The sequence below is a fragment of the Cavia porcellus genome, unplaced genomic scaffold, assembly GCF_034190915.1.
Source record: "Cavia porcellus strain 051 isolate PalLab524CR breed Dunkin Hartley unplaced genomic scaffold, mCavPor4.1 scaffold_18, whole genome shotgun sequence".
Taxonomy (NCBI): Eukaryota; Metazoa; Chordata; class Mammalia; order Rodentia; family Caviidae; genus Cavia; species Cavia porcellus.
In genome coordinates, this window is record NW_026947501.1 from 49,875,115 (window position 1) to 49,897,148 (window position 22,034).

Genomic DNA, 22,034 nt, shown 5'->3' on the forward strand with positions numbered 1-22,034 from the left:
TGGAGCCTCACCCTTGGTGACCACGCCCCTCCTCAAGGGAGGGTGCTGGCCTTGGAGATCCCTGGTGTTTCCCAACAACTGTCCCAGGCTGCCACTTTTTTTTTTTTTTTTCATTTGAATGAATCTCTGTCTACTTCCAGAAGTGGTTCTCAAATATGTAGGGAGGGGGCTGTTTTAAAATGGTAAAATATACCCGACAAAAAATCACTTTAACCATTTTTAAGTGTAATTCAGTGACATTCACATCCGTGTGCAAACTGTCACTGCTACTATCTTTACAATTTTTCATTATCCTGTAACCTAAGGTAATAGTTCTGCACCTTGGTGCGTGCAAAGGCAAAGAGCACAACCAGGAGACAAAAAAGTAGAAAAAGATTTGTTTCCTGCAGCAAGGAAGGAGCACACTGAAGTTATTCACAAAACAGGGCTTCTCCTTGAAAAAGTACAGGGATTTTATTCAAGGAGTTAACTACATAGTCATATGGGAAAGTGTATGTAAGGATAGGGACACTTCTGAGCATGCTCCATTTAAGGTGCACCCTTCTGAGCATGCTCAGTTCCAGGTCCTAGATCCCATGGAAACAAAGAAAGATGGCTGTCATGAACACATCCGGGCATGCTCGATTTGGTATTACACTGGGCAAAGGTTACTTTAAGGTCCCCTAAAAGAGTCAGAGTGGCTCTGGTGACCTTGGATGATCCCTCCTGAGTTTCTGGATAAAGCCAAATAAAAAGAAAGAACAACTTTGAAGGGGCGTTAAGAGCCATTTAAAAGGACAGCAGCTTTCTCACTTTCAAGGAGAGAAGTTGGCCCCTCAGAACACCTGCTTTGCTTAGCAGCCATCTGTCACAAGACGCAGCGCTGCACTCCTGAGCCTGAGCTCCCATCTCCCTCTGCCCCCAGATCCTGATAACCACCATCTGTTCTCAGGCTCTGAGGGTTCACCTATCCTAGGCTTCAGGTAAGCAGCACTACACTTTGGGTCTCACTTTTGTTACTCTGCAATGTGTCCAAAATGTATCCGTGTTGTGACAAGGCATGATTTCATTACTTTTTAAGGTTCAGTACTGTCCTGTGGTGTATCCGTGCCACGTTCTGCTGATGGGTCCGGCTGTCACTGGACATGGTCCTCAAGTTGCTCTGCATTGTGAAAAATGCTGAATCGTGAGACCATGAACATCGTTGGACAGATCGGATTCGGTCCTTGAGCTACGTTTCTTTGTGCACCTGCCCAGGAGCAGAATTTGCCGGTCATTCATTAATTCCATGTTTAATTTTCAGAGAATGGCCAAGCTGCCTCCCATAGCAGCCACACCACTTTGTATTCCCACCAGCAATGAACAAGGGCCCCAGTTTCTCCACAGCCTCACCAACACGGGTTAGTTCCTAGTTTTAAAAAAATGGCCATACCAATGGGCTTGGTTTTGATTTGCCTTTCCTTAATGTTCAGCGATGCTAAGAATCTTCTGCTCTGCTTCATGGGCACTTGTGTAGTGCCTATAGAGACCTGCTCATCTGTCCATTTTCATCCTGGCTGTGTCTTACTGCTGAGTCCTCTGTGTTTTTAGTCCAGATGGAGATGTCCTCACCAGGAGACACCACTGTCCAGCTGCCTGACAGCCCCTAACAATGCCACACGCCACCAAAATGTGTGCGACCCTAATGCCACCACCACACGGTTCCCTCGAAGGAAGCAAGGGTGGGAAAGAGGACCCAGCCCAGCAGCACGGGGCAGGAAGGTTAACAGGAACAGCACTGCGGGGCAGAGGCGGCCAGGGCCAAGCTGCAGGTCTGGGCCTCACAAAGGAGCAGCCATGGCCTAGGTGGGCACCACTGGACTCCTGGGTGCTCCAACTTAGTTACTTTTTACTCATTGCTGGGACAAAATACCCAACACCCAAAATGAAGGAAGGAAAGGTTTATTTCTTACAGTTCTTGAGTTTCAGTCCATACTCATTTGGCTCCAAGGCAGGCATGGGAAGCCTGGCCACAGTTCATGGCAGCTGCAAACAGCAAGGCAGAAACCAGCAAGAGAGAGAGAGAGAAACACACCTTCCTCCCGCTATTCCATCGTATCCTGGCTCCACCCCTAGGCATGTGTAACACTCACTCCACCAATCCAAGCGCTAGACCATGAACCAATCACAAACGCATAATTGCAAGAGGCTTGGGGGCCACTGACATAAACCAAGACGCCTCCACCAAGACAGTGTTCTCCTCTTCCCACCCCCTTGCAACAAGACCTCCTGGGAAAGAGGAAGAGGTAGTGCCTGGCATCAGTATTTTTAAAAAGGGCCCAAAATCAGACAGTGTGATGCAATTTTTTTTTTGTTTTGGATTTTCAAGACAGGGTCCCTCTGGGTAGTCCAGGGTGGCCTCCACTCACTACCTAGCCCAGACTGACCTCTGACCAGCCGACCAGCCGGGACCTCTTGCCTCAGCCTCGGGAGTGCGAGCACCACCGCAGCTGGCCACACACTGCAGGCCTGCCTCAACCTGAAGGCGACCCCTTGGGTTTTGTTTGCGGCTTCCCGCTCTGGTGCAAAAGTGGGCGGGGCACCGCCTGCCTGAGACCCTGGCCCGCAGCGCAGGGGGCGGGAGCTCTGGCTGCGGTCTTCGGGTTCTTGTCCCGCGCCGCGCCTCCGCGTGCCCCGCTCTAAAATAAACACTGCGGGTGGCGGGACCGGTGCAGCCCCGATCCGACCGCTCGCCCTGCGCTGGGCCATGGCCGAGGCGCCCGCGGACCCCCGGGGCCTGCATGGCCGCATCCTGCGGTGGTGAGCGGCCAGGACTGGGACCGGGAGGGAACTAGGTGGAGGAGCGTCGCCCCCTAGCTGCTGCCTGAGGCTCCAAAGCCTAGGGTAGGGGCTGCGGCCCCAGAGGAGGTTCCCAAAGGGCGGGGCCTTGGTACTCACCCTCATGCCCAGCCCATTCATTTTATTTCATTGTGTGCGATCCTCCTGCCTCAGCCTCCCAAAGCGTCTTTTAAAGCTGGCATCAAAGCCCAGATGTAGCGACGGTGTAGACTACACACACACACACACACACACACACACACACACACCTCTATGAACCTCTGGGTCGGGAACTGCACTATGGATACCAGGGTTTTGGTCCTAGGCACCCCATCTCACAGAGTTGGGGGGTCGTTGCTTGGCCAGGGGAGCCCAGAGTTCGCGGGCCCCACGATGTTTTGGCTTAGCGTGAGATCCGAAATGGGGTCACACACGACGCACAGCAACTTTTGTCTGTAACAATGCGTTGTGCTTTGTGAGGGTCACTCCCCGCTGTTTAAGCAGAGGCAGGGAAAACAATCTGGGGTGGAGGGACCTCTAGCTCCCGGGCGGGAGGAACGCCCTGTGCGCAGCACTGTGGAGAGGCGGAGGGACAGGCGGCCAGGGCGCGGACCTCAGGGGACACGACACGGTCGCGGTCAGGCGGCCTGCGAGAAGCGCAGGCCTCCAGGATTCCCGGCGCATTTCTCAGGAGGACGCGCTGAAAAGATGGCGAGTGTGGAACAGAGAAACCAAGGGTGCGACTGTGACTTAAAACCCCAAAGGAGCTGCGGGGTCACCGTGCTCCCCCAAAGAAAACCTGTGGGCGTGTCCTAGTGCAGACCTGAGGAAGCAAATGAATAAATGAGTAAAACTCCAACCAGAAACGGTGCTGCACCGGTTTTTAGGAAGGTGCAGCGCGGCCTCCCAGCTCTCAGCCGAGTCCTCACCAGAAAGGACCTGGCGGCCACCCTTCCTTGGGTGCCCACGGCAGCGCCACCAGGCCTCCGTTTAGTAAGTTAGGCTCTCGGGGTCCTGACGTCACTCCAGAGATTGGGAAGAACGGCGAGAGGATGAAATGCAGCTGAAAATCCTCCTTTGGACAAGATGGTGCCCTCGATCCTCAGAGGTAAACTGAAGCCATTAGGAGGGTGAGGACCACTCCAGCGGCCAGGCCAGATGCAAGACCTGTGTCCTCGCGCACAGCCCTTCCAGCTTCCGGGCCCCAGGCACACTTCTTAGGGTCCTCGGAAGGCAGTGAAAGTGGCAGGGGCTTTGGCTCACGAGCAGAGGGGCAGCACAGGTGGGCAGGACACTGGCATGGAACCCAGCCTGGGGCTTGCGATTTCCAGGGACCTTGGTGTCTAGGGTTTCCAGGGAGACCAGGCCACGTATAGCAGGGACCACATTGATGGTGTACAGAGCCCCCAGGGCCTGTGGAGACTTCCAGAGCCGGGCTCCTGGGGGAGGACCAGATGAACTTTGAGTATAGCCTCGCTGTCCTGTCATCTGTTTGAGACCCTGGGCCACCATCACCATTGTCACCTCACAGGGTCACTTCTCCCCAATCAGTCTGCAGTGGAGACAGCCATCCCACCAGGAAGGGCGGGTGTGGGAGGGTGAGGGCAGATCTCAGGCAGCACAGAGAAGGGGGAAAGTGGGTGCAGACCCCACATGTGTGATGTGGCCTGGCTTGTGGCCCAAGGCAGACCCCAAAGACCTCCCTCTGCCCAATTTCTGGGCGCACTGAGCACTGGGCACACTGAGCCCTGGCTGGAGACAGCAGAGCCTTGTCCCAATTGTCCATGTGACCTTCCCGCAACCGGCTGAAATACAACAGAAGTGTATTTCAAGAGCACAGAACCAGACCAGAGCAAAAGGAGCTCCAGTTCCCACGTCCATCCTCATGGGAAGAGCCAGGCTCGGGAGAAGGGAGACCACTGACCTGCGGGACTGCATCGAGGCCTTCTCAGAGGGAGGGGCTGCTCTGCTGCCCTTGTCTCCTTGGAGACTGGAGAAACAATGAGATTGGGCAGCTAGGAGAGGACTTTAGTGACCTGGCCCACCTGTCACCCTGGCTGGTGGTGGTGCCCTGCGGTAGTTCTGCCTGCACCCTCCTAACTCGGCCTCTCTGGAGGTCAGGGTCTCCCCCAGCAGGTGCTCTGTACTGCCCTGTTCCCCCTACTTCTGACTTCTGACCCCACTCTGCATTTGATGGGAGGCATAAAAATGCTAACAGTAACTGCTGCTGGTGCCTGCCAGTGTGGCCTGCATGCCATATGTTTGCTTCCTCCTCGCTGAGGTCACTCAAGAGTTTAAACGGAGTCTCAGCAGCATTGCAGAGGGCTGGCTTGGGGTCCTCGCTGCAGTTTCTGCCATGTGTGGGCACTAGTGCTGGACTGAGGTCCGGCCTTGACATCCTCTGCGTGTCTTGGCAAGGGTCCTCCTGCTGCCCACGTCCAGGCTTGGGGGACCTTCAAGGATGTGGCCCAAGATGGTGGTGACTTTCAGAGTAGCCAGGACCAAAGAAGCAACATGGGTCTCAAACTCAGGGAGCCCTTTCTTTCTGTGGGTTTCGAGGAAGGTGCTGGCCGGGTGACAGCCCTTTGCGGATCCTCATGGATGTTATTTCGCTGTACTGAAGACCAAGCCAAGAGCTTCCCGCGTGCTGAGAGGACTTGGTCCCCATTGTTAATCTCAGCACTGGCTGAGGCTCCCTTGAGTCAAAATGACTGGACCAGAAGAGTTTTGATTTTGATTTTTTTTCCAGATTTTGGAATCTTTGCACACATTTAGCAAGATGTCTTGGGACGAATCCCAAGTCTAAACGCAAATCCATCTGTGCCTTATACACCCCCACACGTGTGTCCTAGAGCACTGGTTTTTCCTACACATTGGTGTAGTTTCCTACACAAGATAAGGTTTTATAGTGGGAATTTCTCTCTGGTGGCTACATGTCAGCGCTTTAAGAGGTTTGGGTTTGGAGGAGTTGGGGATTTGGGATTCTGGGTTTTGGGTGTCTCAGTTGTATGACCATTTGTCACCCCCACACGCCATGAGCCACGGTCACATCATTTTGAAACAGGAGGACAATCCCCAGAGGCCTCCAGTGATGAGGAAGAGCCATGAGCAGACGTGGAGGTGGGAATTCATCTCAGGAGTCGGTGTTTTGTACTATGCTTTTGGGATCTGTCCCCTACTAATCTGCTGTAGCTCTGAATAAACAGAAGCCAGTTTGAATCTGCCACGTGGCCCTTCTTGCCATAGTGCGCCAGCATTTTCCCACAATTCAGGGTTTTTCATATATCAACAGGTGTTGTCTTAGGACCAGACTCCATGGTATGGCCTGGAGTCCCGACTACTCAGGAAGCTGAGGCAGCAAGACTGCTTGAGCCCAGAAGTTTGAGGCCCAGGGGGCTGGGATTTAGCTCAGCAGCATAAGCACCTGCCTTGCAAGCAGGCAGTTGTGAGTTCGATCCCCGGTACTGATAAAAAGGGGGAAAAAAAAAAAAGAAGTTTGAGGCCTGCCTGGGTAACACAGTAAGACCCTGTCCCTTAAGAAAAAAGAGAAAGAAGAGCAAATATTAACATCAGCTCCATGGGTGGGCTTGTCACCGCCCCACCCACTGCTCATCATCACTCTGTGGTCAGCCTCCAGGCCAAAAAAGGCCCTGAGTCTAAATCTCTATGCAGCACCTGAAAGATTGGGTCCCACGGTGGGGACACCACACCCTCTCAGAAAAGCCACCTTAGGATCTGTTCTGGACTGAATGCCATCACCCCCAAATTCATATCCACCTGGAACCTCAAAGCACAGATGTAACCAGTCAAGGTCACACCCGATGAGAGTGAGCCCTAAACCCAGCCATGGGTACCTGCAGAAGCAAATCCACAGAGAGAGGAGCACTTGGGGAGATGCGCACAGGAGGATGCAGGGAGACTGGTGTGAGACTCCTGCAGGCCCAGGACTCAGCTGTCACTTGTGGCTCCAGATCCAGAACCACACAAGTGTGACAGTGGCCTTTAGTTCTTTGGGAACAGAAGTGAGCTGTGTATGACCAGTTCTGTAAATTTCCTGCTTTAAAGACTCCTCTGTGTTTAAAGAATGTGCAGACCGTCTTTGCCTATCGTCACCTGCTGGAGTTCATCGGGAATGCACTCCAGACCCTCATGGGTCCATCTCCAGGGATGGCCACTTTCCTTATGTAAAATGACGTGTGGTATTGTAAACCCAAATATTGAGTTCAGTCATCCAAGTATTGTAACCCTCTTTCTAGTTTTCCTCACAATCTAAAAGGTTATATCTGTGATCCCATCAAGACGTTATTGGAATCCCAGCAAGTTAATTCCAATCTACCACCACCAACGCAACCCATGGCAAGAGTAAAGACACCAAGACATAGTAGGGCAGTCAAGGGGTCCTAAGTCCAATCCCTGTGAGGACACGTGGACCAAGGCCTTGATCCTAGGTCTCTCCCAAAATTTAGTATCTTGTGAAGCAGGGGGGTGGCTCAGGGATCAGTGACAGTGAGGATGGCAGGAATTAGGTGAGTAACAGCTGCAAGATTGGCATCTCTGTAAATTGCAGAGATAAAGATATGCAGAAGGTCAAGTTACATAACCCAATTAAGGTAGCAGTGGAATTGTTTTGGGGGGTTGTCGCTTTGGTTTCTGATATGCAAACTCTTATGCCCTGGGGAGTCATAGCCTCTTATTTTGAGGCCATACCCAGTTGACATTCCTGGAGCTGTTTGCTCTAACATCTCCATGCTTATATCATGTACATGTCTGTATTGTACAGAGAACACTATTCGAAGAAACAGGACTGTCTGTTGGCTAGAGAGATTATATACTAGCACCTTGGCTAGCCTTATTTGCAATGCTTAGAGCCAATTGAAAAGAGAAGGAAATGCCAGCCTTTTACATGTCAGTATAAGGAAATGAGTCTCCAAATAATCAAAGACACGGTAATTATTTTGGATTCAATTGTCTTCCACAGTGTGGTTTGCATAAAATCAAGGTCCATCCTGCAGCCTTCTCACTGTTTCCGGTGACAGATGCCTCACCCAGGGTAGGAGCTGTGTGAACAGTCACTGCTCTCCATTGCTTAGGGAATCAGTCACTGAAAGTCCATAATCAATATTTTTTCACACTAGCCCAAGGACAAAAGGCTCATCCTTGATACTGATGGTGAGCTTTCTAGGGGTCCATCTACTCAGTAGCGTAGATGGATTTTACTTGGTGGGTCTCACACCTGTCTGATCATTAGTTTAACAAAATGTTCTGCTCCCAAAAAAGATGCCAGTGTCCTCTTCTTTCTCCTCTCCCCCAGGCTGGTGGACAATTTCTGCATTTGTGAAGGGCACAGCTTGCCTCGCTGTCTCATGTATGAGATTTACATGGATACCTGCGGACGGAATGCTCAGAACCAAGTCAACCCAGCGACATTTGGGAAGGTAAACTGTGCAGCCGTGAGGGCACTGTTTGTTATAGTCCTGTGTCACCCAGGGGTGGAGATGCGCTCAGAGAGCTGCACTGAAGCTGCTTCCTTGGTGTTCAAGCATCACGGAGTGTTCCTCCTCAGAGCAAAATAGCTGCAGGGTCACTGGGAGCAATAAACACCTGGCCCACCATTCTGTCATCAACTAAAATGTCATCACATGGTGCATGACTGTCATTGGGGACATTCTGACATGCATTTGGGTCTAACAGGTTCTCAGTGGGTATGCTGGGCTTCGTTCTGGAAAGCCCACCAGATGGTCAAGATGTTTCCTCTGCGTCTCCATCCTCCTACGCTTCAGAGGAAGGGACCGGGAGGGATGAGGAGTGGATCCCCCCCACCCCGGCTGTTACTATGGCAACTCCAACTGCTTCTCAGAGAGCCAGGTTTGCTGGGCTGTTAGTTACTCCTGCCTAGAATTCCTGATGCTCAGCGCCAAACAAACTCCCAGCCACTCTGTGGCTATAGGGCAGTTGCATTTCAAGAACTCACACACTTTGAAGATCTCCTTTGGAGGGGGTGACTCATTCCTGCCCACTTTGAGAGTGAGGGGTTTGCAGCAAACAGCAGCTCAGGATAGAGTCTGAGCCCTCTGCAGCCCGCAGATGAGGCTGAGGGGACAACAGGGGCAAGGTAGGTGAGAACCCTTGCCCTTAGTGACCTTAGAGTCCAGTCCGCACACACACACACACACACACACACACACACACACACACACACACAGAGCGGTATAGGCAGGCAGTGTCAGCATCGTCTCGTGGTCAGGAAAAGAAGCCTGCAGACTGGGGATAGGATGGCTGCTAACCACAGTGTGTATGTGGCAAATCTAGCCTTCTGGCAGGGGTTCAGGATCTGTCCACACATAGAGCTCCCCAACACATTCCTGGGTTCAGAGATGTTGGAGATCACCCCATGCCCAGGGTGAGAGCTGTCTGGAGCACCAGGGCTATGGGCTTCTCAGGAGAACAAAGGTACAGAGGTGCATGAGAGTCACACAGCCCAGCGACAGTGGGGGAGGGTGGGGGAGGGGGCCTGTTCTTCCTCGGGGCAAGCTCAGTCCTCGCTGGGACTGGTGGCTCGGCTGACAGGGCCTTGGTGCAGTTTCCAGCCTGTGCATCCTGACTGCTTTGGGTGGCCATCAGCAGGGCCTCTAAGATTTGGGTGATGAGGGGCTCCCTTGATGGGTCCCCAAGCTGCCAGGCCGTTTCCTGCCTTGTCTTCCCTTCCTTCCTCCCTTTCCCAGTGGTCCCTGGCGGATGTTTTGTGTCACACTTTCATTACCGGTGATTCATGGCCTGATTGTTGAAAGAACTTCCTTAGATAAGGGCAGAAGAGAACCAGAGAAACTCATGTTCACAGTAGAGTGACATCTTTCAACCCACTGCCCTCAATGCAGCACTTCGCCTGTCCCCCATCCGAGGCCCCTGACCCCCCCCGGTGGGGACCATCATCCTGGGCACTGGTTTTCTCTTGCTGGAGAGAGGGTGAGGTGTAGCCCAGTGATAGGGCCCTGCGTTTCAATTCCCAGCACCAGAAAATCAAAATCAAGAGTCCCAGAGCATGCATGGTGCTGGTCCGAAGCCTGTCACCAGAGTTTGCTGTGTGACATTATTGAAAGGAGTCTCAAGTCATCCACAGTCACTGGGACTTCGCTCCCTTGGTGTTGCGTTAAGAGCCATCCTGGTTCCAGTGACACTGGCCTACTGGGTCACAGCTCACACATGCACTGTCTATGCATGTGGGTTTGTGCTGCCAGGGCTTGTGCACCTGTGCCCTATGTGCGTGCGTGCGTGTGTGTGTGTGTGTACGTGTGTGTGTGTGTGTGTGTGTGTGTGTGGCTGTTGTGAAGATGTTCCCCAGGCTGTGAGTATCCTTGAGTGAACCTGCAGACCAGAATGCAAAACACACATAGCCAGCAACATCCCAGCCAAACTGTCCCCAAGGCAGTTGCTGCAGGTCGCCTCGCCGGCAATCCCACGGGCACCAGCGTTACTGGCACAGTGTTGAGAAGCTGGCATCTGGTCTTCCAGCCCAGGTCGGAGTCCCTGAAATTTGCATATTTGGTGGGGGCTCCGTGCTTGTGACAATTAGACCACACAAGGCCACCTTCCCAGGTGCCGAGGCACAAATATTGGAACCGGCCCCTGAGCTCCCTCCCAACGCGGGCTCACGCTCGGCCTCCCCTTCCTTCCCCAAGACTCAGGGCCTTGGGGTCATCAGGGAGCGGGGCCCTTCCCTTTTCTCTTCCCTTTGTTCCTCCTTCTCCTCTCAGTGGCTTTGATTCCGCCTGCTGTCCACAAAACTAAGGCACGTATTTTTTTTTCACATAAAGATAAATTAAGCGGGGCTTCCCGGAAACTGCTCTGCGAACTGTGACATACTACATGCAGACATGTTACGTGTGAACATACTCCATGCACAGACCAGAACGTTAGTGTTGGCAGTCTGTTCACACTGTGCGGCTATTCTGAACGCAGAAGTGGCTGTGCCTTTGTCCTTGGTAGCTCATGCTGCTGCTTGATCTGTAGGGTTGTCACCCATGCAGCTCCCATGGTATAAGCGGGTCTCTTGGTCACTTGGGTCTGCTGGGTGACCCTCAGGAAGACTTTCCTCAAGCTGGGAGGCCCCACTGTGCTACCGATTCATCTCTCAGAGTACCAGTAAACCTCATCCTCAGCAAGGCCTCCCAGGCTGTCCCCCATCTGCCTGGACATGTTATGACTCTGTGTGGTCCCTGCTGCATTTTCTAAGATTTCAAAAACTCTTTTCCACCTTGTTTTAAGGCCTTGGGGTCAGGGGTGACAGCAGGACATGTGTTTAGTGCATGTAGACCCTAGGTTCAACCTCTGCCCCTAAAAAACAGCCAAAGGGGGCCTTCCACAAAGTCATTCCAGAGTGCAGGGTGGGGGGAATACAAGGAGGAAAAGGGAAAAATTCAAGGAGACTAGTGCAGAGACTCGTCCCCTTGCATTTATTTTGCATTTGTTTTTCTTTCTTTCTTTCTTTTTCATTTCAAACAACCGGTGTACTTGGGTTACTTTTAAATCTTCACTTCTGGGAGCACACACTCGCAGTGTGTGATGCTCACTCTGGTGGCGGGGAGTTGATGTGTGGACCCAGCACAGCTCCAGCCCGCCTCCCTTTCCCTCCCTCCCCTCCCTCATCTCTCTCTCTCTCATCTCCCCTCCCTACCCTTCCTCTCCCTCATCTCTTGGTTCGCTTTCCTTTTGCAAAAGCCCCAGCTCCCTGTTTCCCGTCACATGTCTTTTATTTTGGTCTTTATGTATTTATACTTGGGGTGTGGGTCGGAGAGCCCTCTGGGCCTGGGCCAGCCTCCTGGAGCAGGTCCTCAGTGCTGCTGCGGACTGTGACTAACAGGAGAGGAAGCGGAAGAGGATGGGGTCCCGGGCATGTTTACCAGGGAGACAACAACACCCCCAGTCCTGGCTTCCCGCCTCCTCCCCCGAGAGCCTGCTTGGGTGGGTGCCAGGCTCCTCTGCATATGTGGGAACGCAGCTGGTGCTTTCTGGCAGCTGTGGCCGGTGATGGGTGACACTGTGACGCCCCTTCCTGGGGCAGGCGATGTTGCCCATGGGCCAGGACGCTTCTGGAAGGTGGACTTCCTCTGTTGAAATAACATTTACTCTTGTTTTTCTGATTAGGAAGGAGTACATCCTCTTGGTAGGAAACGTGGAAATTAAAGAACAGGACATTAAAAGAAGGAAATAAACACTGGAGATCACCCTGAAGTGCAAGGCTGCAGCTGTGTGCATGTGGCTCTTGTGTATGCTCGTGCACACGTGAGAGCAGCAGCAGCCAGGGCAGGGGCTGCAGGCTGGTCACCTCCACTCCTTGCATCCCTTTGCATGGCTGTGCCCTACCCCGCTCCTTCCTGGGTGAGCACAGGAGCCTGGGGTAATTCCATGTCCCTGTGTCACACTTACAAACCTACCTCCATGCTCGTTCCTGAGCCCTGAGCTGAGATCAGCCGCCCACCTGGTGCTTAGGGTCCATCCCAGAGAGCCAGCTCTTTATCTCCCAGGCAGGATCCCGCTCACCTCAGCCTTCCTGACTATGGGTCTGAGCCCAAACGGTAGCTCTGCTCAGCCAGCCCTCCCCTTGCTGCCCCCCCCCCCAGAAGTCCAGGCCATGGCCAGACACAACCAAAGGGCCCTACAGAGAGCTCTCCAGCGACCAGAAACACCCCCCACCCTTCTCACCCCCCCCCCCCACCCCCGTGAGACTGAGGTGCTGGGAGCTCAGCCTTTCCTGCAGCGCTGCCCAGGGAGAGGATGCGCTCACAGCAGGAAGTGCCTTGCACTGTTGCCTCCTCCACTCGCCAGGGTGCACAGCCCAGAGGACATTCAGAGGCTTAGGATGAGAGCTGGCTGAGAGCTCCAGGACGCAGCTGGACGCGTCAGCCTATCACACAGTCACTGGCTGCGTGGATGGATCGACAGGAAGACGGGTGGATGGAGCAGTGGGTGTGGGGGAGCATGACAGGCAGATGGGCAGGCAGATAACAGAGTGAACACCCCCTCTGGGGACTTTCTCCTTCCCCTTTTGACTTTTGTCTCCTCCGTAGGCATTGGGTACTGAGAGAGCTCTTGTCGCTTCTCTATCTCCTCGCTATACCAGTCATAAAGACACCCTTGGTAAACTCTTCTTTAACTGTTTTCATCTGGCAGTGCTGTTTCCTGATCAGCACTGAGAGAGAGAGAGAGAAAGAGAGAGAGAGAGAGAGAGAGAGTCCTATATAAATATAGAGATGGATGGTAGACACAGATTAGAGATGAGAAGATAAATACATATAGAAGTAGATAGCTACAGATAGATACAGAGATATAGTCACAGAGATAATTAGAGACACACAGATAGACATGAAGATAAAAAGATATTTACAGAGATAGTCACAGAGACACACAGAGGTAAAGGTAGGCAGAGATAGGTACAGGGATGGAAAGACAGACAATGCAACCTTTCACGCACCAAGCTGAGACTCACTTTGTAGGTTATGACCCCGAGTGAGTTCTTTAACCATATTGTCCTACAGCTGTCATCTGTGAGGATATTAATAGCACTAATGTTAATAAATAATGCCTACTTCATAACCGTCTAAGGAGCAATGAATGAAAAGCTGCATACAAAGAAAGTAAAACCATTCTCACAGTCAAGAAATACTTTTACTATTAGCATGCCTGTTTTTTTCTCAAAATGCCATTACATTTTCATATTAAAACATTTTCAAATGCATGTTGTATAATGGCGGGAAAAGTTTTTTGAACTGTACCATAATTTATTTAACCATATTAGTTTCTGGAGATGCAGGTTGTTTGTAATTTTTCTCTGGCTAGGCAACATGAACCTCTCTCATTGCTTGGCTGTTTCCCTAGGATAGAGTCTCAGTTATGGTTTGTATTTGAGGTCCCCCTAAAACTGAGTATGCTCATAGATGGGGCTTTGGGGAGTGATTGGATCACAGGATGTGACACTCATTGGTGGATGCAGCCCCTAGTGAATTTATAGCTGAATGTGATGATGGGAAGTGAAGCCTGATTGGAGGAGATGGTCACCGGGGGCGTGGCCTGGGAGAGTCTGCCTCTCTCCTCCTCCCTTGATCTCTCTGCTTCCTGTCCACCATGCCATGAGCAAGTCTCCCCTGCCTGCCACCCTGCCTTGGAGCTATCTGAAACTACACTGAAATCTTTACAAACTGTGAGCTAAAATGAACCTTTCCTACTTTAAGTTGTGAGTGTCAGCTATTGTATCTCAGCATGGAGAAAGTAACTAAAAAACCTGCCACTTTGCTCCCCACATCAAATTGTAAGCAATTATAACCAGCTCACCACTCTGATGATAATTCATGGTATTCTTGCTCAAACCCATGTATCCCTATTCAAGAAAAATTTATTAGGTAAACACAATATTCAGCTGTTTCTGTCTGCACTTATTGGGTGACTAGAGAAGTTAAGTACTGTACTTTTGCACAAGGTTTGGTCGTGGATATCTCATGTGTACACAGATTATCACCAGACTATTTTCTACTTGGAACTAGAAATGTTTCAGATTTTGGAATACTTGCAAGGATATAATAAGATATCTTGGGGAAAGGTGAGGCCTAAATCTAAGTTTGAAATTCACTTCTGTTTCATATGCAATTAATGCACATAACTTGAAGGTAATTTTGCCCAACAGTTTAATTTTGTGCTTGAAACAAAATTTTATTGTGGGAAATTTTCTGCTCATGGCATCTTATCAGTGCTTAAAATGTTTCAGATTTCAGACATTTTGGAATCTGAATTTTCAGATTAGACATGTTCAACCTGAATTTGTCTTTTTCTTATTGATTAGTAAGCTCTACCATGACTTTCTATAAACTTCATTATATTTTTGCAAGTAATTATCTCAGGGTTTTTTTTTTCCATATTAACTGTAACATACCTGATCATGAATAAAATTATAGGATAATCTTAGGCTAGGGTTATGTGATCTAATGTACAGATTTTTATGTTGCCAGGAAAGCCTGAAGTTTATTTCTGCATCTCCTTTCAAAATACCACATCATTTCCCAGGATGTCATATCTGAACCCATGGCATGAGTTCCAATGTTCATTTGCTTGTTGGTTTTTGTACTAGGGATTGAACTCGTGACCTTCCATTTTTCAGGGAGGGGCTTGAGCCATAGAACTAAATCCCCAGCCATCCAATAATTTCCTTAGGCACCTCCTGTTCATATCTTGGTTTTATTTTGTAACTAGACAGGAAGATGTGGAGTGATTTTCTTAAGATGATTTATTGATTTTTCATTCTCCATTTACTGACTTTAGTCTCCATTGGCTGACTTTAGCTCTGGCCTTTGCTATTTATTTTTCTTCTGTACATCTTGTACCCCCCTCCTCCACCTGAAGAGCCCCTTGATTTGCACACATGGCTGCAGGGTTGCACTGTGCCCAGGCTTATATTGTCTTCCGGCAGGAAGACTCTGACCAAAGAGTCCGTTAAATCCTACTTTTTGGAGCCAGTACAAATGGAAGAAGATTTTGGAAAACCAAGAGGAAGTGCACAGCATGGCTGCACAGGCCAGGGGCAGAGGTGATTTTGGGGCAGCTCCAGCAGGGAAAGCTTCTGGTCCCTCTGGCAGTTCCACCACCCCCGGGGTGCCCTGTGCTCACAGGCCTGCCCGTAGGCCACACTCGCCTTGGCTTCCTCCAATAAGCGAACTAGAAAAGATTTTAAGGGATCACAAGCAGAATAGCTATCCCCTGCACCAAGCTGCAGATTGGTGAATCAGAAGTAACCAGGGTGCTTAGTTTCCAAGCATTCACCAACAGAAGCTTGAAACAGAAAGTTAGGTAAAGAAATGAATAACAGAAAGTCAAAATCATTCCCCCATCACAAAAAGGGGGAAGTGGTGCACTTGTAGCACCTCACAGGATAGCCTATAGGGTGGCTATCAACCACCCCCCATTTCCAGGGAATTTTAATAACCAGAGGAGATGGCCATGGTGAGATGGTGCAGTGGGTGGGGGAGTAGCATACAAAACATCAGCTGTGCTAACTGTGGGGTGCTGGTGACCTCACAGAACTCACGCACATCGTGCAGCTTTGATCAACAGCCGGGAGGCAGCCATGGGCCAGAGGGAGAACCAAGAAGCCAACCCGCTCCTGTGCGCCAGCCGGTGCCCAGGCTGGGAGACAAGAAGGGCCCCTCCCCCACCCCGTAGGCAACCAGCGGATCCGTAGGAACACAGGCGGAGAAGACAGCTGCTGAGGCAAAAGAACTACTTCATGCTGGTAGTGTTTGACTGACTTCGCAGGCCTAGAGCCGGTGGTCTCGGCATCCATTGAGGGGATAACAGTATGCAATACAGCAACTGCAAGGATTTCCTTCTGTCTTGTTTTTGAAACCCAGTATTTTTCTCCCTGTTTTGTTTGGTTCCATTTTATTGCTTTCTTTTATTCTCTTTAAAATTAAAGAAAAGAAAAACAACTGGGACAAATGACACTGAAGTGTGTGTGCTTCAGTTTGGTGCTGGGGACAGAACCAGGGCCTCCTGCCTGCTGAGTGCAGGCTCCACCACCAAGCCGTGCCCCAGCCTGGCACTGGGATGTTTAGGTTTTATTGTTATTGGTACATGTTTGCAGCACTTACTGGTTACATCGCTCATGGGGAGCTGGCACTTGCACACAGCCCATCTCTTCAGTCTTTCTGCATCCCTTTCCCCTCCCTTGCCCACTCCCTGCCTTCTTCTCTTGGATCGTTTTTGCAAAAGATCTGTCTCCCTGTCAGCTATCATCCTTTACTTTACTCTTTCATTGATTTGAACTTTGGATTTCTTGGATAGAGAAATTATGCAATATTTAAGCTTGCGTGTCTGGTTCATTTCACTTACCATTATTATCTCAAGAAGCGTCTATCTGCCTATGAATTCCTCAGTCTTCCTTGTTTCTGGCAGAGAAATGCTCCACTGCATACAAATAGACATATACAGAGGTACCTTGGTTTACAAACTTAACTACTTTCAGGATTTGGGGAAGGATGTCTGCATCTATGTTTGTGTGAAGAACATGGCCACAGTTGTGTTTGTCACCCAACATGGAGTTTGCAAACAGGAGCGATATTTTGCCAAACACTTTCATTTGGAAACCAAATTATTTGCAAAGAGAAGCATTCGTGAGCTGTGGTTATGAGCTGCACTCCTATATACGTGGATATGTGTAGTCCCTGTGACATGATACCTTTAATTCTTTGGGGAAGATGCCCAGAAAGGAAATAGCTGGGTCCAGTGGAAATTCCAGTTATTGTTTTCTGAGGACTCTTCACACTGGCTTCTACAGGGGTGTACCAGTTCACATTCCCACCAAAAAGGAGGAGGCCTCCTTTCTCAGCACCGGGATTTAAACACTTTTCTCTGAACACTGCGTTCTTTTTTCCAAATCTATTTGGTTTGGTTCCCCACCCCCAAAATCTCACTTATATTTATTTTCTTTATAATTGGAAAAGAGAAAGTGATCTGGAATATTCTAAGAGTAAATAGGGTGTTGGTCCGGATCCCTGCCCTAACTCTGGCTTCTGTCCACAGCTCGTGCACCTGGCCTTCCCTGATCTCGGCACCCGCAGGCTGGGGACCAGAGGCAGCGCCAGGTAAGGTCACATCTTCATCTCCTTTGCGATGGTGAACACAAGGGTTCCGGGAACTGCAAACTCTAAGGCACAGCTCTGACCAAATGCCCGTAGCTCAGATTAAAGCCTGTGTCTGGAAGCACTCAGGCGACAGAGAACAGAAGGCAAAAGTCACTGTGTACATGTGTTATTTCTGTGTCCACACTTTAAATCTTTAGACAAGTAAATGTCTATGGAAATATTTGGGTAGTTATCCCCATGAAATAATGAATGCTCTTAATTTCCTTTGAACTAAAATTTCTTGTTTCTTTGCAGAATTTTGAAATGTTTTCCTTTTATTATTAGTGCCTGTGAATCACAAAATACTAGGTTTCGATGTGTGAAATACGTCTTGATCACATCCACCTGCCCTCCTTCCCTTCTTCCATCTAATAATAGCCCTCTACTTCCGAGTCGTCTTTTTGGTCCACATATCAGGGAAAATATGCAGTATTTGTCTTCCTGAATCTGACTTACTTCACTCAACACAGTGATCTCCAGTTTTATCCATTTTCTTGCAAATGACAAAACTGCATGATTTTTAATGGCTGAATAATACTACATTGTAAAAATAAAATAGTGCAGAGTGCACCACGCACTGTCTGTCACCTGTCCGCAAGCAGCACCTGTGAGCTGTGCTGCCATCAACACAGGTGTGCAGGTTTCCCCAGGACCGACACCAACGGAACTAAGTCGGAGTCCTCCGGAGCCCGGAGTGAGGCCCACCTCCTTAATCAGAATCTCAGAAAGGAAATTCTCACATTAGCAGGGGCATTGTTACCGCCACTGTCACACAGCCATTACAGTCACTTGCCCATTGGTTAATGGAGGTGAGAAAAGGGTTGGAAGCCAAGTTAGAAAGGTCGCTTCTTCCCCCTCCTCTGCCAGCCGCGAAGCAGGAGGAGACAGTGGCAGAGCTGTCTCAGCAGGAGAGAGCGGTGCTTAGGCACTTGGGCCACAGGGAAGCATAGCTCAGGCACCTAAATGAGCCTGCAGCACAGCGGTGCTGCCACCGGCTGCTTCCTCTGAACCCACCGCAAGTGGGAAGGTGGCAGGTGCACTTAATAACTTAACCCAGGGACCTCAGATGAGCTGTGTCCCCTCCCCGACCAGCCCTCCTCCTATCACTCCCCACCACCACCCCGGAAGGAAAGGTCCGCATTCAAACTTCACAGTTCAGTTTCCACCAGATGGGAATGGCTTTCCCGCCTTTACCCAGTTAAACCTCCTCACCCGAACTCTTGCAAGCCCCTGATTGTCTGTGATAGGAACTTGCTGGTCCACTAACCGAGCCGGCTCAGCCCAGGACTGGTTAGCTTTTCTGAATGAATGGAATCAGAGGTGAAGTCCAGAGATGGACTCTGGGGCCTTCATCTGCCACTCGCTCTGTGGGAGACGTGATTTTAAAGCCGACTTTGTTCTCAGGTATCATTATGACGGGATCTACATCAAGAAGAGTTCTTTCTTCTACTCTCAGTATTGCTGCCTCCTGGGTGAGAAGAGAAGCCTCAGGTGGGTGTCCGCCTCGGCTCCTCGGCCGAGGACAGAAGGGCCAGAACCGGCAGCATCTCAGCTGTTCCGCCCTTCGGTCCTCCTCAGGGTGGGGACACGCGGCACATCAAGACACCTCTGGTCAACAGAACTTTGTCAATCTCAGACCATGTTATTGGCCAGAGAAACCCCTTCTGTTTTCATTTCCATGGGCACTCTTCCCCTGGGTTATCACCCTCATGGCCAAAGCCATTTTTGCTGAGACTTCTCTCTTCTCTGCCTTTCTGCATAATTTGACATAATTGGCTGCCTCTTTCTGGAAGCTTCCTTTTACCCTCAGGACTCGGGCCCTCCCCTCTCCACCTTCCCCCTCCGCCCTCTCCAGTGACTTTGCTGTCCCTGACATGGGAGAGCAGCATTTCCAAAGATCTGCTCTCCCTCCTGCTGGGCTCTCTCACCCATCACCTCCCTCTTAAATTGGCCTTCACTGACTCTGACCCCGCCCACCTCCTAGCAACTCATCTCTGGCGGTTTACTGGACGTTTCCGTTTGCAGAACCACAAAAGCCTTGAACTCAGTTGTGGGCATCTAAACTTAGCAGCTCCTCCCAAGTTTCCTCAGCGCCTGGCTTCCTTATTTCAATCTGTGGCACCAACAGAGAGAGTCTATACAGCGTACCACAGCCACCCCAACTCTCCTGGGTCATAAAAGCCTGTTCATTCTCTCTTTCCTGTTCCCTTGGCTTATGCTATTAGGTCACTGGTCTTTCTTTCGAGCCCTTGTCACCCTAGACTGAGGTTATAGGTGACCCTCCACACAGAGGGCCCCACAGGATTCACCTAAACTCCCATCATGTGCTGTGTCCTTCAAGGGTGGCATCTGTGCTAAATATGCAGCCCTCTCGTGGCCATGATTCCCTGAGTAACACAGTGGAACAACTATGCTCGGGGCTCGTACATTGTGTGAAGTATTCTGAGTCGTCTAGAGTTGATCTCAGGTGCAGGGAGGAAGTGTGTGACCTACGCCGTTTGGTACAAGGCACTGCACGCCTGTGGGTTTTGGTGCCCGTGGGTCCTAGAGCCAGCTCTGTGGATACCAAGGCGACTGTGGTTCTGTGGCTCCGCGATGGCCCCCGTCCTCAGCTGCTGCCATGACCCAGCCTCTGGTCAGTCTTCCTAAACTTCTGCCCGTGCTCTGCGCCTGCCTGCTCCTGCACGCACGGGTGTCCTTCCAGCTCGCAGTTACCCTGCCAGGCTGAGGTGGGCAGCTTGGTGCCTTCCTGCTGTTTCCCAGCCATGTGGACCTTTCCCCTGCCAATTTAAACCAGAATTATAGCCAAATTCTGTTTCCTGAACATTTCCACAATGGCTGTCCCTCAGCTCCTGCCACCCATCCTCCCCAGGTCACTCCTTCTGTCCCTTCCTGGTGTCTCTCAAGGCCTTTCTCAAGTGAAACCATCCCAACAAAACCTGCCCCAAACGGGTCTCCTTCCTCCGCTTCCCCTTCTTGTTCACCACCTGCCCTTCCACCCAGCACTGCTGCTGAACTCACAAACCAGCCCTGGGCCTCATTTGGCATCAGTAGACGACTGACTGTCCAGGTCAGCAAGGACACTTCAGTTCCACTTTTAGCCCAGCATAATCATTAGGAGTGCCCCCCCTTTCTCTTGAATTGAGTTGGGCAATAAATTATAGCAGACTCTATGGTTACCCTTTGCCTGAGGTCCTCAGAAGTCTCCAGGATGGCCACACACAGATGGCTGAGGTGAGGAGCTAACTATGCATTCAGTCTGACGCCGAATGTGACGGAAGTGTCAGAAGTGTTCTGAGCCCCCAGGAGGGACAGCCTGCATTCAGGGCAAGGAACTGTGAAAGGCCTATGGGTGAGTGAAGTTTTCAGCCGAAGGACACATCAGAGTTCTAAGCAGAAAAGATGAGAGAGGCAAGAGGACACCCAGGCTCAGGTAGGAAGAGAAGAGAAGAAGAACTGTGAACACCTGGATGTCTTCCTGCATAGAAGTGTGTGGAGCTATGGCCAAGCACAAACCTAGAGGAAAATTCAGAGGTCCAAGACCTCCAGGCTGGGACAGGGTTCTCATAAGCCCTGCAGAGGCTTCCTTGGAAAAGCGGGTAGAATCATCACTGAAGCCTCCCCAAACACAGAGGCTTCCTGGAGCTGCCTGTGCCTTCCATCTCCTCTACATGTGGACTCACAGCCTTTGTCCTTTTGCCCTTCCACTTTCTGCCATGGAAGATCTAGCAACAAGGTGCCACTTAGAAACAGAGAGAGCACCTGCACCAGGCACTGAATTGGCTGGAGCTTCCATCGTGGACTTCCTGACCTCCAGAACTGTGAAACGTGAATTTTTTCTGTTTGCAAATCACTTAATTGAAAGGACACGTGAAGGGGTGTCCCCGTCAGAGTGACTGGTGAAGAATTGGGAACTGGAAATCGGGGTTTAAAGGACAGATCAGAAGAGAGGGGGGATGGGCCCAGGCTCCTTCCAACACCCAAAAGAGCTCCAGGCCACAACAGAGGAGGGTCAGGGAGGCCTCAGGACGGGGAAGCTGACTGAGTCAGCATCCATGGAAGGGAACAGAGGTGACTCAGCCACGCCTGTCCCCTCAAAACCTCAGATGCAACCTCGAATCAAGTCATGGTGTTCTACTTCAAACCACCTCTTCCTCTTCCCTCTCTTATTCATAGCTTAGTCACGGAGGAAAAGATTACATCCACCGAAACAGAGAAGTTCAGGAAGCGAGCAGCTGCAATGAAAGCTCCCTTTCAGTTACGGTAGATTTCTTAGCATGAAAGAGGCCTTGTGTCCCCCATCCCCTGCCCCACTGTACTGTCCTGAAGGCTCAGCTGAGGTCCTTCGGCCTTTGTTTACCCCAGAGCACCTGGAAGCCAGTCAATCAACAGACACTAACCAGCGCACTCTGCAGAGTGTCCCAAGGGTGCCCCAGGGCTCTGGATTGTCTCAGATGTCACAGAGATGGAGCTAGAGCTGGTCTTCAAGGGCAAACAGGAACAGGCATTGCCCTCGGGGAGCAGGAAGGCACTGCAGGCGGCCAAGACAAGAACGAGAGTGACTGTGTATGCATT

General features: G+C 50.8%; 1 protein-coding gene and 1 long non-coding RNA gene across 2 annotated transcripts in view; both read left to right on the plus strand.

Moving 5' to 3' along the window:
• The first annotated feature begins 587 nt into the window (after positions 1–587).
• LOC134471514 (uncharacterized) lies at positions 588–1,418 on the plus strand. Its single transcript, XR_010040965.1, has 2 exons — positions 588–962; positions 1,061–1,418. It is a non-coding gene; the product is annotated as an uncharacterized LOC134471514 (long non-coding RNA).
• A 1,307-nt stretch (positions 1,419–2,725) lies between these two features.
• The window catches only part of Rfx8 (regulatory factor X8), a 59,689-nt gene continuing 40,380 nt past the window's right edge, over positions 2,726–22,034 (plus strand). The window contains exons 1-6 of the mRNA XM_023565832.2: positions 2,726–2,778; positions 3,684–3,789; positions 6,880–6,980; positions 8,108–8,231; positions 17,359–17,420; positions 18,864–18,950. Coding sequence (XP_023421600.2) covers positions 2,726–2,778; positions 3,684–3,789; positions 6,880–6,980; positions 8,108–8,231; positions 17,359–17,420; positions 18,864–18,950 — 533 coding nt within the window. The remainder of the gene's footprint in view (positions 2,779–3,683; positions 3,790–6,879; positions 6,981–8,107; positions 8,232–17,358; positions 17,421–18,863; positions 18,951–22,034) is intronic.